The sequence below is a fragment of the Puma concolor genome, chromosome A3 (assembly GCF_028749965.1).
Source record: "Puma concolor isolate L17-30 chromosome A3, mPumCon1.1.hap2, whole genome shotgun sequence".
NCBI classification, from domain to species: Eukaryota; Metazoa; Chordata; class Mammalia; order Carnivora; family Felidae; genus Puma; species Puma concolor.
This window is the reverse complement of record NC_141669.1, coordinates 36,356,090-36,370,604: the sequence shown is the minus strand read 5'-3', so window position 1 is coordinate 36,370,604 and position 14,515 is coordinate 36,356,090. Positions and strand designations below refer to the sequence as shown.

The following is a 14,515-nucleotide window of genomic DNA, read 5'->3' as shown; positions in this document are numbered from 1 at the left end:
GCCAACTGTACCTGTGAGCAAAAGGTTAACAAAAATCCTCTGTACAGTCAAAACTGACCTTGGGTTAACTTTCTAGAAACCTCACAGAGCTGGAGCGTCTACACTCTTTGTGGTAAAAACGAGCCCAGATTGGTAAAGTGCCTCTGGATTACAAGGACCATGAATGCTGTGTAAGTGCCTGGCAGGGGGTGGTGGCTCTGGGCTTCCCTGAGTGTCCTGACATGTGACCGGGACTTGTGGCCCTGGAGGCTCCGCCTGCAGAACCACGTGCAGGATACATGCTCCTAGTTGGAACGTGAGCTTGGCTCTGACACCCACCTTTGTGATCTCATTCTCTCACATTTAATCTTCCACTACGACTGCTCTGTGCACAGCTGCGAGACTACTGCTGAAGAAACACACCTGACTGCCAGGTCCGGACCTCTATCAGTCTCAGTGAACCCAGCGCCACGCGTGGGCTATTCCAGGTACTGAATAGGATTGCCTCGTGAAACCTAAGACCAGCCGCTGGTGGGCATTACAGTAACCAACTAATTCTGCCTTGTACCAGTTCATGTAATACATCTACTTCACTGTTAAAATACCTAGTGGTCGAGAATATAGATTTGTTTGAGATCTGCGTGCAATTAGAAAAATAGTTATACCTTACTTCCTAATAATGCCTAACCTAAACACCATCCTCTCCTCACTGTAATAGATTTGTACTTGTCTTTGTTCAGTGTCTCAAGGGAGTAAAATAGTCAACATTATTTGCTTTCACCCAGGAAAATTAATAATTCACTTGGACCCAGGAATTCACTGATGCCTCATCACAGTTAAACCAAGACTCAAAGGAGATGCTATTCCCTAGGTGATCGCTCTGACCCTATATGTAAATGAGCTCTTTTGAGATCCCCTGATGTGATGACTCTAAGACTCACTTTAAGTATCTGCCCACTGACGTGCCAAGACATATCAGCTGACGGAAGGACAGTATCTAAGAAAAGATTGCAAATTCATCAAAATTACCCACAACCAACCACCAGAAGACAGTAAGAAGGATTTCTGAGACTAACTGGGTATCGTGTGCAATGCGTACCAAACTTTTCTGAAATAGCAAGGACTTGATACCATTTGCCTAAATCAAACCCTTTGGAATCTCCTTCATGGAATGGAAAAAGCAGAGATGGAAAAGACTTGCTGTGGTCTCACAACTTTCATCTACAATCACCTGAACTGCATCTCCCAGATTACCATAAAGCTTTCTTTTCATATATACATGAAAGGAAAGGTGAGCTGACATCTAAAGCTGTTAACACACAGCGCATATCAAAGATCCATGGCCTATTATTAACCTGTCTTTTGACCCAGTAGTTAAGGCATATCCTATTTGTCTCAGAGCAAATTCAGCCTTAGCTAACCCAATAGACACATCTCCAGATCTTATACTGGAACTGTAAAATCTGATGGTACCACATGCAGGACAGTGCTTACTTCTAACTGAGATCATCTATTATTTTTCTGCTATTTAATTAACTAATTATGAAATACTGTTACCTTTTCCTCCTCAAATGCTATTCTTTGTTGTAACACTCTAAAGTAGCAATTTATTATTTTTCCTGGAGGTATAAATAGTATTTTGTAAATAGCCTCCTAGGGATTGTGATCCTGCCTATAAAATTTGGCCAACTTGAGGTGACCATCAACAATTAGAACCTCGCTTTGGCTGACACAATTAATGAGTCCAGCCCTTAGAGCTCAAGTAGTTAGTTATGGATAATAGAATAACCTTGGAGTTCGCACTATTACTAATACTCCATCTTTACCTAGATTTTGTTCCAGAGGTGGGATGGAACAATCCATCACCTAACTTAAGGAAAAAGGCAACCTGGCTACTCAAGGTAGACTCAGGAAGTTGTTGGATTTGTCTTTAGGCCTGAGAAATACTGGGTCATGGTTTCTATGTGCTTTCCAGTCCCATCTCATAATATTCTTAATTATTCTTGTTTGTCTCATAGTTGTTCAATGTCTGTTGTCCAGAATCGCAAATGCACATCAATCAAAGACAAAACGAGATGAAAACATGTTGATTGATACTCAACTGATCATCAGACTTCTGGAAATGAAACCTCATCTTCAAGAAGAATCAATAACACTGGTAGAACTCTGCCTAATTCCTAGGGTATTTCCTGCAATTCTACCGGATGGAAGATTAAAAAGAGAGACTGAGGGAAAAAAATTTCTATCCTCCTACAAAAAAATTATCTGACCACAACAATGAATAACTACTATAACCGGCTTTAAATTCATCCTGATCAACCCATAACAACTTCATCCCAGCAGTTACACTTCTGAAAAAACAGCCAATTGGCAAGAGCCTCCTTTCAATGGAAAAACATCTGCAAGTTAGCCAGTCATCAATGAATCACTTGCTTTCACAGTTAAAAGTTAAAAAAAAAAAAAATCCTTAAACATTACTGCTTTTGAAAATCCACCAATCCCTGAACTCTGTGTGTCCCAAGAAAAAAAGGAGGGGGGGCGCCTGGGTGGCGCAGCCGGTTAAGCGTCCGACTTCAGCCAGGTTACGATCTCGCGGTCCGGGAGTTCGAGCCCCGCGTCGGGCTCTGGGCTGATGGCTCAGAGCCTGGAGCCTGTTTCCGATTCTGTGTCTCCCTCTCTCTCTGCCCCTCCCCCGTTCATGCTCTGTCTCTCTCTGTCCCAAAAATAAATAAACATTGAAAAGAAAAAAAGGAGGCATAAAACTATTTGAAGAAAAAATGGCCAAAAGTTTTCTAAATTTGGTGAAAACTATTAATCCCACAGATTCAAGAGACTCAACACATTCCAAACAGAATAAACTTTTTAAAGCTATACAAAATACATCATAACTGAATTGCTAAAACTTCTTGATAGTCTTAAAAGCAGCCAGAGGGGAAAAAAGACTCATTATATACAGATAAAGACTTTGTTTCCAAAATTAAGCAAGCCAGAAGGCAATGGAACATCTTTTTTTCTTCTTTTTCTTTTCTTTCTTTTTTTTTTTTTTTGAGTGAGTGCACGTGTGTGCAAGCAGGACCGGGCAAAGGGAGAGGGTGAGAGAGAATTTAAGCAGGCTCCACGCTCAGCACAGAGCCTAACGTGAGGCTTGATCTCACGACTGTGAGATCATGACCTGAGCCTAAATCAAGAGTCTGAGGCTCAACCGACTGAGTCACCCACCCAGGTGCCCCATTCATTTTGTTTTTCATTTTTTTTTTTTAATGAAGTTGACACGCAATGTTACATTAGCTTCAGGTGTACAACATAGTGAGTTGACTAGTGTATTTGTTATGCTGTGCTCCCCACAAGTATGGCTACCAATGGTCCCCAGACAATGCTATTACAGTACCGACAATGGAACATCTCTAAAGTACTGCAAGAAAAAAGTGTCAACCTCAAGTATGCCTAACATCCACTCCTATACACTATACTGCCACTGTCTCTTGTCTACACTACTGGAATAGTTTCCTAACCAGTTTCCCTACGTCCATCTGTGGCACTTTCAAATCCATTCTCCAACAGAAATCAGATTACTTTTATTAATATGCAAACAGAGCCCTGTAACTCCCCTGCTCACAAAAATGGTGGCCTACTTCCCTCTGAATAAAGTCCAAAGCCCTTGACATGGCCTGCAAGTCCTATCTACTTTTCCTACCTCTCTTCCGCTCCTGCCCCTCCAGTTCCCACTGAGTCAGCTTTTTGCAGCCTCAAAAGCCTCACGAGTGCATCCTCCTGGTCAAGAGAAGAACTCTCCCTCCCATTCCTACTTGTGTGTCTCACGTCAGGTCCTAACTGCAAAGCCCATAGGAAACCTTTCTTGACAACTCCCATCCTCCCAAACCCAGTTAGGCTCTAATGTGTTCCCGCAAGCATGGTGCACAGTACTTTTTCATCTAAGCACTCGTCAGTGTTTGTAAGGCTATATTTATTTGTGTGAAGATTTGATTGTTGTCATTCTTCCTCCTAGACAGTAGGTCCTTGACATTGGAATGGAATATGTAGCATGGAATATGTAGCAATAAATATCTGGCATATGGTATGCACTGAGCAAATACTTAGTAGAATAATGAGTGAATTATAGATGACCATTTTACCTCAGAATTATGAGGAGATAGGCTGGTGTCTTCTTTACAGAAGAAGAATACAGAAGGTTTTTCCTGTTCTTTCTGAAAGGATTGTGGGAGACCATTCTACTGTGCACGTCTCCAGAATTAGAAACCACCGAGGCAGACTTGAAGAAGCGCGTTATAGCTCCTGCCAAAGACAAGGATCAAGGCTCAGCCTTTGCCACGGCATCGCTTTCATTCTTGCTTACGCACCAGGGAGGAAATGGTTCACACTTGACAATCACACAATCAGGTGTATTTACTTTGCATGCCTACCTCCCCTAAGTCCCAGGCTCTTAGAATGTATACTGGTGGAGGCAGGAAGAATTTTTCTTCCCACTTCCCAAAACTCAAGGGAAGAGAATGGGACACAAAGGATCCGGCAGTTAAAACTGACACACGGGGTTGGGGCGCACGGGTGGCTTAGTGGGTTAAGCATCTGACTTCAGCTCAGGTCATGATCTCGCGGTTTGTGAGTTCGAGCCCCACATCGGGCTCTGTGCTGACATCTCAGGGCCTGGAGCCTGCTTCAGATTCTGTGTCCCCCTTTCTCTCTGCCCCTTCCCCCACTCACCCTCTGTCTCAAAAATAAATAATAAAAAAAATTTTTTTAATTAAAAAAAAAAAGTTTAAACTGACACAGAGGGCTGTGTGTTTGTGGCTCAGGGGAACAGGCCCAGCCTGAGTTCTACGGGCCCAGAACTCAAGGACCTACTGATATGAATGCGCCATGTTAATCATGGCAAAGTTCCACCCTTTATGGAGGCTTTAGGGTATAAAATGACTGCTTTGTTGCATAGGGTCCTAGAGTTGCAGAGGAAATCAATTCCATTTATATACTTTAAATAAATTTATAAGCAATAAAGGTCTAATACTGTAAATGACAAAATCTTTTCCCTTGCCAAGCACTTCAAACAGCAAACTCAACAATGGCAGTTAATGTATCATTCAAAAGACACTCACACAGGGGTACCTGGGTGGTTCAGTCGGTTACACGTCTGACTCTTGATTTCAGCTCAGGTCATGATCTCACAGTTGTGAGATCGAACCCTGCATCAGGCTCTGTGCTGACAGTGTGGAGCCTGCCTCAGATTCTTCCCCACTCCTCTGCTTGTGTCCGCTCTTAAACAAACAAACAAACAAATAATAAACAAACTTAAAAAAAAAGTCATGTAATCAATTAACTCATTACACTTGACTATTCCACCTGTGAATCCAAATGTAATCATCACCTCAAAGCTGGCTGACCATAATCAAGTCTACAAAAATGCCCCATTGAAATAATGCACCCTGGGGGAAAAATACAGTCTCAAGCCAGGGACACACTGACTCTTTAAGAGGGATTTAAAGCCTTACACCCCTGCCTTCTTCCCAGCAGTTCTATTCTCCCGTCTGGCCAGTGTTTCCTCCTGCAAAATTAAGGGCATTTCTACGGTCTCTCCCAGCTCTATCCACCTAAGGTTTTCCCATATTCAAGGCCTGCTGCAGCATACATGTGCACATGATCTGGTTTATTTTTAGCCCACAGGCCACTTAGGGATGAGGTAAGAATTCCAAGCGAGGTTCAAATTTGCAATAATACCAGTGGCCCAAGTACACAACTTCAGGCTGCCAAAACTTGGTTTAAAAATATCTTAGAGCTACTGAATCACACCAAACTATTTTACAACGAGAAAACTGCGATCCAGAGAAATCTCATTTCTCCTGATTTTCCTACTCATCTTTCAAGATTCAGTTCAGCCACACACCCATAAGACTCCCCTGACCACTCCCTGCTGTCATCCACTCCAAATATTTACTGACTGTTAGGTGCCAGCCCCTACTGCGGGCACTTGAGATCCACCAGTATACAACTGAGACAAAAATCCTTCCCCTTGAATAGCTTACACTGTAGCTGGAGACAGGCAATAAACAATAAGTATAATACATACAAATGGATACTATAAATCCTACAGTAGGTGGAAGGCTATAAATACTGTGGAGGTGGAGAATAGAGTGGGGAAAAGGAGATCGGGAGGGCTGGGGCGGTGGGGGGGGATTTGGATTGTGATTTTTAAATAGTCACGTAGGCCTTGTTGAGAAGGTGGCAGTTGACAAGAACCTAAAAGGGGTGAGGAAGTTAGTTATGCAGGCATCTGGGAGAAGAGCGTGTCAGGCAGGGGGACTGTCCATGCAAATATTCTTAGGTAGGAGTATGCCGGGGCGAGCACAAGAAACAATGAGCACACGGGTGATGGGGAAGGGATGGGTAGGAACTGATCATGCAGAGAGCTCTGGGGACCACTGCCAGGGCTTTGGCCACTGCACAGTTTGAGCAGAAGAGGGAGATGATCCGACTTCTGATCTCCAAGGTTCGCTCTGGCTGTTTCACTGAGAATAGAATGTGGTGGAAAGCAACAGAAGCACAGAAACCTGATGAGAGCTATTGCAGCAACTTAGGTAGGAGATGACGTCAGCTTGAAACAAATGGTAGCAGTGAAGGGAGACGTGGTGAGAAGTGGTTGAATTCTGGCCATATTTTGAAAATATGACCAACAGAACTGGTTGACAGATTGGATGGACTATAAAGAGAAAGAGTCTTTCTGAAGGTTTTCTTTTTTTCAACGTTTATTTTTTTTTTATTTTTGGGACAGAGAGAGACAGAGCATGAACGGGGGAGGGGCAGAGAGAGAGGGAGACACAGAATCGGAAACAGGCTCCAGGCTCTGAGCCATCAGCCCAAAGTCCGACGCGGGGCTCGAACTCATGGACCGCGAGATGGTGACCTGGCTGAAGTCGGACGCTTAACCGACTGCGCCACCCAGGCGCCCCTAAAGGTTTTCTTTTTTTAAGTCTCAGCTACATACTTACTAAATATTCCAATTCATCATAATGTGTCTTAATTTTTTCCCCATCTTTCACCCTGCACTAAGCTGAGGGAAGTCGTGCTGTAGCCACTTCCACATTCCCAATGCCTCCTGCAGCATTCCATACATATTTGCCAAATAAATGAACATTAAGCATGGCAGATGTGAGTTCACATTGGACCCAATACTGTCTTTAACATCTCTCTGCCAAGATGTGTTCTGCCTCCGGTATGAAAGTCCACTTGCTGGTTATCAATAGAGACGTGAGGTCAGTCCAGCCCCAATCTAACGAGTTCAGGCTCCACAGACTGGTCTCCCTTTCCTGACCGCGTTAGTTTTCTATTGCTGTGTAACAAATTACCCCAAACCTAGCGACTTAAAACAACACACATTTATAATATCAACTTTCCATGGGTTAGGAGCCCAGCCACATGGGTCCTCTGTTGGGTTCTCGAAAAGTCTACAATCAAGATGTCAGCCAGGGTGTGTTCTTACTTTGGGGGTAGAACCGGGGAAGATCCTGCTTCCAAGCTTATTCAGGTTGACAGGGCGGTTAATTTCCTTGGGCTGTACAACTGAAGGCTCCATCTTTTTGCCAGCTAGGGGCTGGGGGGATCCTGTTGTTCCTAGAGGCCACCTGCAGTCCTTTGCTATATGAGCTTCTTCAACATGTTCACATTCATCATCAAACTGGTAAGGAGAGTCATCGGTCTGTTAAAAAGAAGTGTTATACACCATAAAGGAATCCCAGGAGTGACATCCCAGCACCTTTGCTTTATTCTGTTAGGTAGAAGCAAGTCACAGGTGCCACACTTGAGAAGAAATTACACAAAGGCATTGGGGGTCACCTTAGGGTCTGTCCACCAGAACGACTTCTATCATTAGAATTTTTTCACCATGCCAGCAATTCTGACCCACTACTAGTTCTGGCATAGCAGGGCCCTCTAGAACTCGCTGTCCAATACACATGTGACTAGTGTGACAGAAGAAGTCAACTTTGAACTTCTTTAAAAATTTAATGAATTTAGGGGCCTCTGGGTGGTTCAGTCAGTTAAGCATCCGGCTTCGGCTCAGGTCATGATCTCATAGTTTATGGGTTTGAGCTCCACTATGGGCTCTGTGCTAAAAGCTCAGAGCCTGGAGCCTGCTTCAGATTCTGTGTCTCCCTCTCTCCCTCTATCCTTCCGCAGCTTGTGCTCACTGTCTTTCAAAAATAAATAAACATTTTTTTAAATTTTTAATTAAATTTAAAAACTGATACTCAACTCAGTTATTGGAGAAATTTTTATGTGTCTTTGGAACAACCTGACTATATATATCTTTTTCAACTAACTTTTATGAAATCTGGATACTGACCAAGTATTTCCCCTGAAACTTTAGCGTTCAAATTGAGGTGCGCTGTTAATTACAACATCTACATCAAATTTCAAAGACTGAGTACAAAAAATATCTCATTAATAATTTTTATGTTGATTACAGGTTGAAATGATAACATCCTGTATATATTGGGCTAAACAAATCATATTATTAAAATAATTTTCATCTCTTTCTTTTTCTTTTTTAATGCGTTACCAGTTAATTGAGTGTTACGTATGCGGCTCGCATTCCCCCACCTAGAGAAAATACAAAGAGGTGTTGGGCTTACAATAAGTTTGGAAAGACACACCATCAAAGTTAGCTAATAAGGCAAGACAATATCTGACTTATCTGACTAACGCCAAACAATAACTACCGTAGAAGGCCCGAGGAGGTAAGGAGGGGACACCCACAGGCCGGCCAAACTAGAGAAGGCGAGCCAGAAGTCGTGAGTTTTGAGCGAAGGCGCCGCAGGGCGCGCTGCGCACGCACCACCCTGCGCTCCGCCCGTTTGACCCCGCCGCCGCGCCGTAGGTCAGGCTGCACGCCGCCGGCTGCCATGGCGAATGTGTCCGAGCGGACGCTGCAGCTGTCTGTGCTGGTGGCCTTCGCGTCTGGAGTGCTCGTGGGCTGGCAGGCGAACCGGCTGCGGAGGCGCTACCTGGACTGGAGGAAGCGGAGGCTGCAGGACAAGCTGGCGGTGACTCAGAAGAAGCTGGACTTGGCCTGAGACCCCGCGCGCGCCCGCGCGCGCCCGCGCGCCCACCTCGCCTTGCGCTGGCGGGGCCTCCGGCGGGGCTCCGACACGTGACCTACGGTCTCCGTACACACTGTGCAGCGCCTTGCTCTTGATGGAGTCGGTGAGCGGTACTGACGGTACGGAGACTAAGCGGAGATGTCAGGGACGGGCGGATATCGTGGGGCAGGCGCGCCTGTGGATACCTTACAGGAGGTGACTCTCTCCCACAGACACCAGAGAGAGGAGGTTTTCTTTTCCCCCAAAAAACGTACACTGTGGTGTCGTAGTTCAGTTCACTGCGTACCTTTAGTGGGCATGCCTTACCACGTGCAGTATCGTTGCACCTTGACATTACACTTCTGGAAAGTAAGATACTGGAAAGAAGGAAAGGAAAAAAGAAAACGGATCGTGGGGGTATTCCGGCCACCTCCTTTCCCCCATGTCATTCTTTTCGATAGTATCCTTGGTAGATCTTGGTATATCTTTGCATTCATGTTTTGTAATCTCCAGTCTGAATTCTTTGGTTCTTAGCAGCCTGGTAAAGTGGAAAGAGCACTGGCCTGGAAGTTAGGAGCCTTGCATCTAGTGGTAGCTTTTTCATCAGAGCTATGCAAATTTTCTTACCTGTAACATCAGATCTCATAGTTCATAGTTTAACTCCACAAGACAATTTTAAGTTAACGATTATATATTTCTAATTGTTTTTCTCTTGTTTCCAGCAGTGTGTCGAAGATGGATACAGAACACTGGACAGATCTAATTTCTCCTTGCACTTTATGAGTCAATTTTATTTTCAAAATAAAAAAAAATTTTAAACCTCTTTGAATCTTTTATCACAAGGAAAAGGAGTATCTTGCCTGGCAAGCAGTTCACTGCATCAAAAGATCGGGATTCTCCAAACTCATCTGTTAGTGTTTTGAGCAGATAATCTTTTTTAAGGAGTATATGGCAATTCCTTGGTACAACTGCAAAGGAGAGTTGGCCCAGGGACCATTAGGAGTCCTTTTGCCCTTTGTGCAGTAAAGCAAGGGACTGTGTAAACATAACCGAGTTAAGGATGATGTATGTAAGACTTTTGCACTTATGAGAGTGACAACATACTCCAATTTTTATTGGTAAACACTTCATTTATGTGTTACTATGTTATATACATTAAAGGAAAACCCCTCTTGACTAGAGCTTAGTGATAAATTCCAACTGTTATCCAAAAATCAAGAGTGACTAAGGCCTTGTCTATTTTTAATTTGTAAGAGGTGTTTTCTATAACACTGTCCTTGCTCATTCTTACAAAGATTAATTTTGTGTCTCAGCACATTAACATAAGAAAATTCAAACAAGTTTCCACACAAAGCTTTTATTTTTTATTTTTTTGTTCCATTTTACTGGAGCCATCATGCTTTATTACTTCCAACTCTTATTTTCCTTCTGTGAACACAAAGACTAAAATGTTGGTTCTTAGAGCTTATCCCATCTGGCCTGCAGTTTGCTTCTCAACCACATAGAAGATAGAGGCCATTAGGCTAGAATTCCCTCATTGTTCTTCCTCTCAATAGCTCTGTTGAAGGGCAGTGGTTTTCAAAAGGGCTGCACAATATAATCATCTAGAAAGCCTTAAAAATATCAGCATGCCACAGATTTCCATTTATGTAGTTTGGGGTATGCCTGAGCATTAGGATTTTTAAAGCTCGCCAAGTGATTGTGATGCCCAGCAGTGGTTCAAAACCACTGGTTTGGAGGCTTTATCTCATTGGCTTTTCCTTTCTCACAAGAGAAGATGCACACATCCCTTCCAAGGCTGACTCCTCTTTGGCCTCCGTTGGATTCTGCATCTCCCAGCCCCCTTACTTGTTCTCTAGGACACAGTGTATTTCTAGCATCTGCAGTCTCTCCCTGCTTTCCAAATTCTTTTTACAAACCTGCACAGATCTTGACTTTGGAAAAAAATCTTTGGTTGGCCCCATCATTTGCTAATTAGAAAAAATGGCCCACTATCACTTCCTAAATGCTTTGCCCATTAAACTCCTGGAGTCTTGGGGCGCCTGGGTGGCTCAGTCGGTTAAGCGTCTGACTTCAACTCAGGTCACGATCTCGCGGTCCATGAGTTTGAGCCCCGCGTCGGGCTCTGGGCTGATGGCTCAGAGCCTAGAGCCTGCTTCGGATTCTGTGTCTCCCTCTCTCTCTGCCCCTCCCCCATTCATGCTCTGTCTCTCTCTGTCTCAAAAATAAATAAACGTTAAAAAAAAAACTCCTGGAGTCTGCCCTCTGCATGCTCCAGAGCCATTGTTATCGAATGGCCATTTATGAATTTTTAATTTTCACCTCCAGAGTATTTGATAATGCCAGTTTCTCCCTGGAAATTATTCTTGCCATACTTCCCTAATAACATAAAATTACCCACGTTTCCAAACTTTTACTACTGCTTCCTTTTCCAAGTTCCTGAAATTTCAATCCTTGGGCCTCTGCTCTATCCTTTCCCTTTGATTACCAAGCCAGTCCCCAGGCTTAATGGACACATCCAAGCAGAACCCTCTCTAAGGTATTTCTATCCTACCTGATCCTTTTATTTCCAGCTTCACCCTTTCAAGTGTCTAGTGGGTGTTTTCACTGGTGATCTTCCTCGAGAACTCAAATCCCATGTGTACAGTTCACTTGGCAGGGAATTCTGCATGCCAGGTGGCACTTCCATGACAATCTTTGGTAGTTGGTACAGCTTCATGATTCTAGTCCACCACCCTAGCTCATAAGCTCTTTGAGGCCAGTGCCTTAAACATCTTGTGCCACAGGTCTAACCAGTGCTTTGCACCAAGGTGCTCATAAATATTTGACACTTTTATTTGAGGTGGATTGTCTTAAGATCCTGAAATAGACAATTTGCTCTGTCCTCTGCTGTAATCTCTCATTAGCAGGTCCCTAACTACTTAGTTCTGCTAACTGTACATAATGAGCCTCTCAAAAGCCATTGAATACGTTTTCAGTGTCTCCTGTAAGGTAGCAATACAAAGTTAACATTCATTTTAACAGAGTTGGAAGGAAATCATAATGAGTTTTACAAACTAGCTTGTTCTCAGGAGAAATAGTCATCATGCTTTGCTTTGCTTTTGGCAACCTTCCTACCAACCTTTCTTGTTTTAGGTTACCTTGATTTTCATAATGGCAAGAGAAAAGCAAAGACTGTTAATGTGACTGCTGAGCATCAAAAATCAAAAGAAATGTAAATTAAGGAAAAAGAAGGCAGCTGAGTACTCTCATCCCTTATAGCACACTAAATACTATTGAAATAGTATTTCTCAACCTTGAAAGCGCACATGAAACACTGAGGTATTATTAAAACATAGGTTCTGATTCTGTAGGTCTGTGATGGGGCCCGAGAACATGCATTTTTTCTTTTTTGAGAATATGCATTTCTAACAAGCTCCTAGATGATGTTGATGATGCTGATCCAGGACTTAAAGGAATAAATGGTTATAACTCTGAATATAGTACAAAATGGATAAAATCAGTCATCTTTCCACTTGAGATGAACAAGAGTAATCAGCTTTTTTGCATCCTTCCTCATCGCTCATACATATACATACATGTAGGGGGTTTATTTGTTTATTTTTACCAACATAGAATTATACCATATTCATGACTGCAACTTTTCCATTTAAAATATGGAAATCCTTATAGATCTGATCTACAATATTTTTTTTCTAATTTATACATGCATATTTAAATAAGGATTTCATAAATGATGGATTTTGCTTACCTCTTACAATAGCACTCCTTTCTCATTTGTTCTTATAAACCTGTTTTTTTGTTTGTTTGTTTTCACACAGAACGCTTCAGGGGGCACCTGGGTGGCTCAGTTGGTTAAGCGTCTAACTTTGGCTCAGGTCCTGATCTCAACAGTTCTCGGGTTTGAGCCCTGCGTCTGGCTCTGTGCTGACAGCTCAGATCCTGGAGCCTGCTTCGGATTCTATGCCTCCCTCTCTCTGCCCCTCCCCTGCTTGTGCTTAGTCTCTCACTCTCTCTCTCAAAAATAAATAAACATTAAAAAAAATGTTTTTAAATATAGAACGCTTCAGGAATTTGCCTGTCATCCTTGCACAGAGGCTATACTAATCTCCTTACGGTTTCAGTTTTAGTATACGAGCTGCCCACGTGAGCACTGTTACAAATCTTTTTTTTAATTTAATTTTTTATTTTTTTTAATTTACATCCAAATTAGTTAGCATATAGTGCAACAATGATTTCAGGAGTAGATTCCTTAGTGCCCCTTACCCATTTAGCCCACCCCCCCTCCCACAACCCCTCCAGTAACCCTCTGTTTGTTCTCCATATTTATGAGTCTCTTCTGTGTTGTCCCCCTCCCTGTTTTTATATTATTTTTGTTTCCCTTCCCTTATGTTCATCTGTTTTGTCTCTTAAAGTCCTCATAGGAGTGAATCATATGATTTTTTTCTCTGACTGACTCCTTTCACTTAGCACGATACCCGCCAGTTCCATCCACGTAGTTGCAAATGGCAAGATTTCATTCTTTTCTTTTTTTTTTTTAATGTTTATTTATTTTTGAGAGAGACAGAGAATGCGAGTGGGTTAGGGGCAAAGAGAGAGGGAGACACAGAATCCGAAGCAGGCTCCAGGATCTGAGCTGTCAGCACAGAGCCCGACGTGGGGCTCGAACTCACCAGCCGTGAGATCATGACCTGAGCCGAAGTCAGATGCTCAACCGACTGAGCCACCCAGGCGCCCCAAGATGTCATTCTTTTTGATTGCTGAGTAATACTCCATTGTGTGTGTGTGTGTGTGTGTGTGTGTGTGTGTGTGTATGTGTGTGTATATATATATATATATATATATACATATATATATATATACATATATATATATATATATATATATATATATATATATATATACCACTTCTTTATCCATTCATCCATCGATGGACGTTTGGGCTCTTTCCATACTTTGGCTATTGTCGATAGTGCTGCTATAAACACGGGGTGCATGTGTCCCTGCGAAACAGCACACCTGTATCCCGTGGATAAATGCCTAGTAGTGCAATTGCTGGGTTGTAGGGTAGTTCCATTTTTAGTTTTTTGAGGACCCTCCATACTGTTTTCCAGAGTGGCTGCACCAGCTTGCATTCCCAACTGTTACAAATCTTTTTAATGAAGCTACTACATTGGGCTATTTATGTGAATTTTTAAGTATCATGAGCCATAATGCAGAAGTTAACTCAAACTAAAGACATGAGCTACAAAAAAGCAGATCATACCAAATTATTGTCAAGATATGAAGAACAACAGGGGCGCCTGGGTGGCGCAGTCGGTTAAGCGTCCAACTTCAGCCAGGTCACGATCTCGCGGTCCGTGAGTTCGAGCCCCGTGTCAGGCTCTGGGCTGATGGCTCAGAGCCTGGAGCCTGTTTCCGATTCTGTGTCTCCCTCTCTCTCTGCCCCTCCC

The 14,515-nt window shown here is 43.0% G+C and overlaps 2 protein-coding genes and 1 non-coding gene across 5 annotated transcripts in view; 1 reads left to right on the top strand and 2 right to left on the bottom strand.

The window, feature by feature from the left end:
- Positions 1–7,706, bottom strand: part of LOC112864150 (two pore channel protein 2-like) — a 63,244-nt gene extending 55,538 nt beyond the window's left edge. The window contains exons 1-3 of one of the 2 annotated variants that reach the window (XM_086700531.1): positions 7,466–7,706; positions 5,088–5,246; positions 4,113–4,272 (exon numbers count right to left, since the gene is read on the bottom strand). The gene's annotated coding sequence lies outside the window, so the exon portion shown is untranslated. The remainder of the gene's footprint in view (positions 1–4,112; positions 4,273–5,087; positions 5,247–7,465) is intronic. The other variant, XM_086700530.1, reaches the window with a different exon arrangement.
- Positions 7,707–8,847: 1,141 nt separating this feature from the next.
- Positions 8,848–9,885, top strand: MTLN (mitoregulin). Of its 2 annotated transcripts, none has more exons than XM_086700539.1 (2): positions 8,848–9,186; positions 9,788–9,885. In XM_086700539.1, exon 1 carries the CDS (start codon positions 8,886–8,888, stop codon positions 9,054–9,056), a length of 171 nt encoding a protein of 56 aa, XP_086556665.1. In that variant the 5' UTR covers positions 8,848–8,885; the 3' UTR covers positions 9,057–9,186; positions 9,788–9,885. The 2 variants fall into 2 exon arrangements, with proteins under 2 accessions (XP_086556665.1, XP_086556663.1); XM_086700537.1 differs by having other exon boundaries at positions 8,848–9,202; positions 9,785–9,885.
- A 3,227-nt stretch (positions 9,886–13,112) lies between these two features.
- LOC112864425 (U6 spliceosomal RNA) lies at positions 13,113–13,216 on the bottom strand. Its single transcript, XR_003223971.1, has one exon. It is a non-coding gene; the product is annotated as a U6 spliceosomal RNA (small nuclear RNA).
- Positions 13,217–14,515: the final 1,299 nt, after the last annotated feature.

Excerpts from the sequence above, each read along its gene's own strand:
- MTLN (XM_086700539.1), top strand. The coding sequence starts at position 8,886 with ATGGCGAATGTGTCCGAGCGGACGCTGCAGCTGTCTGTGCTGGTGGCC.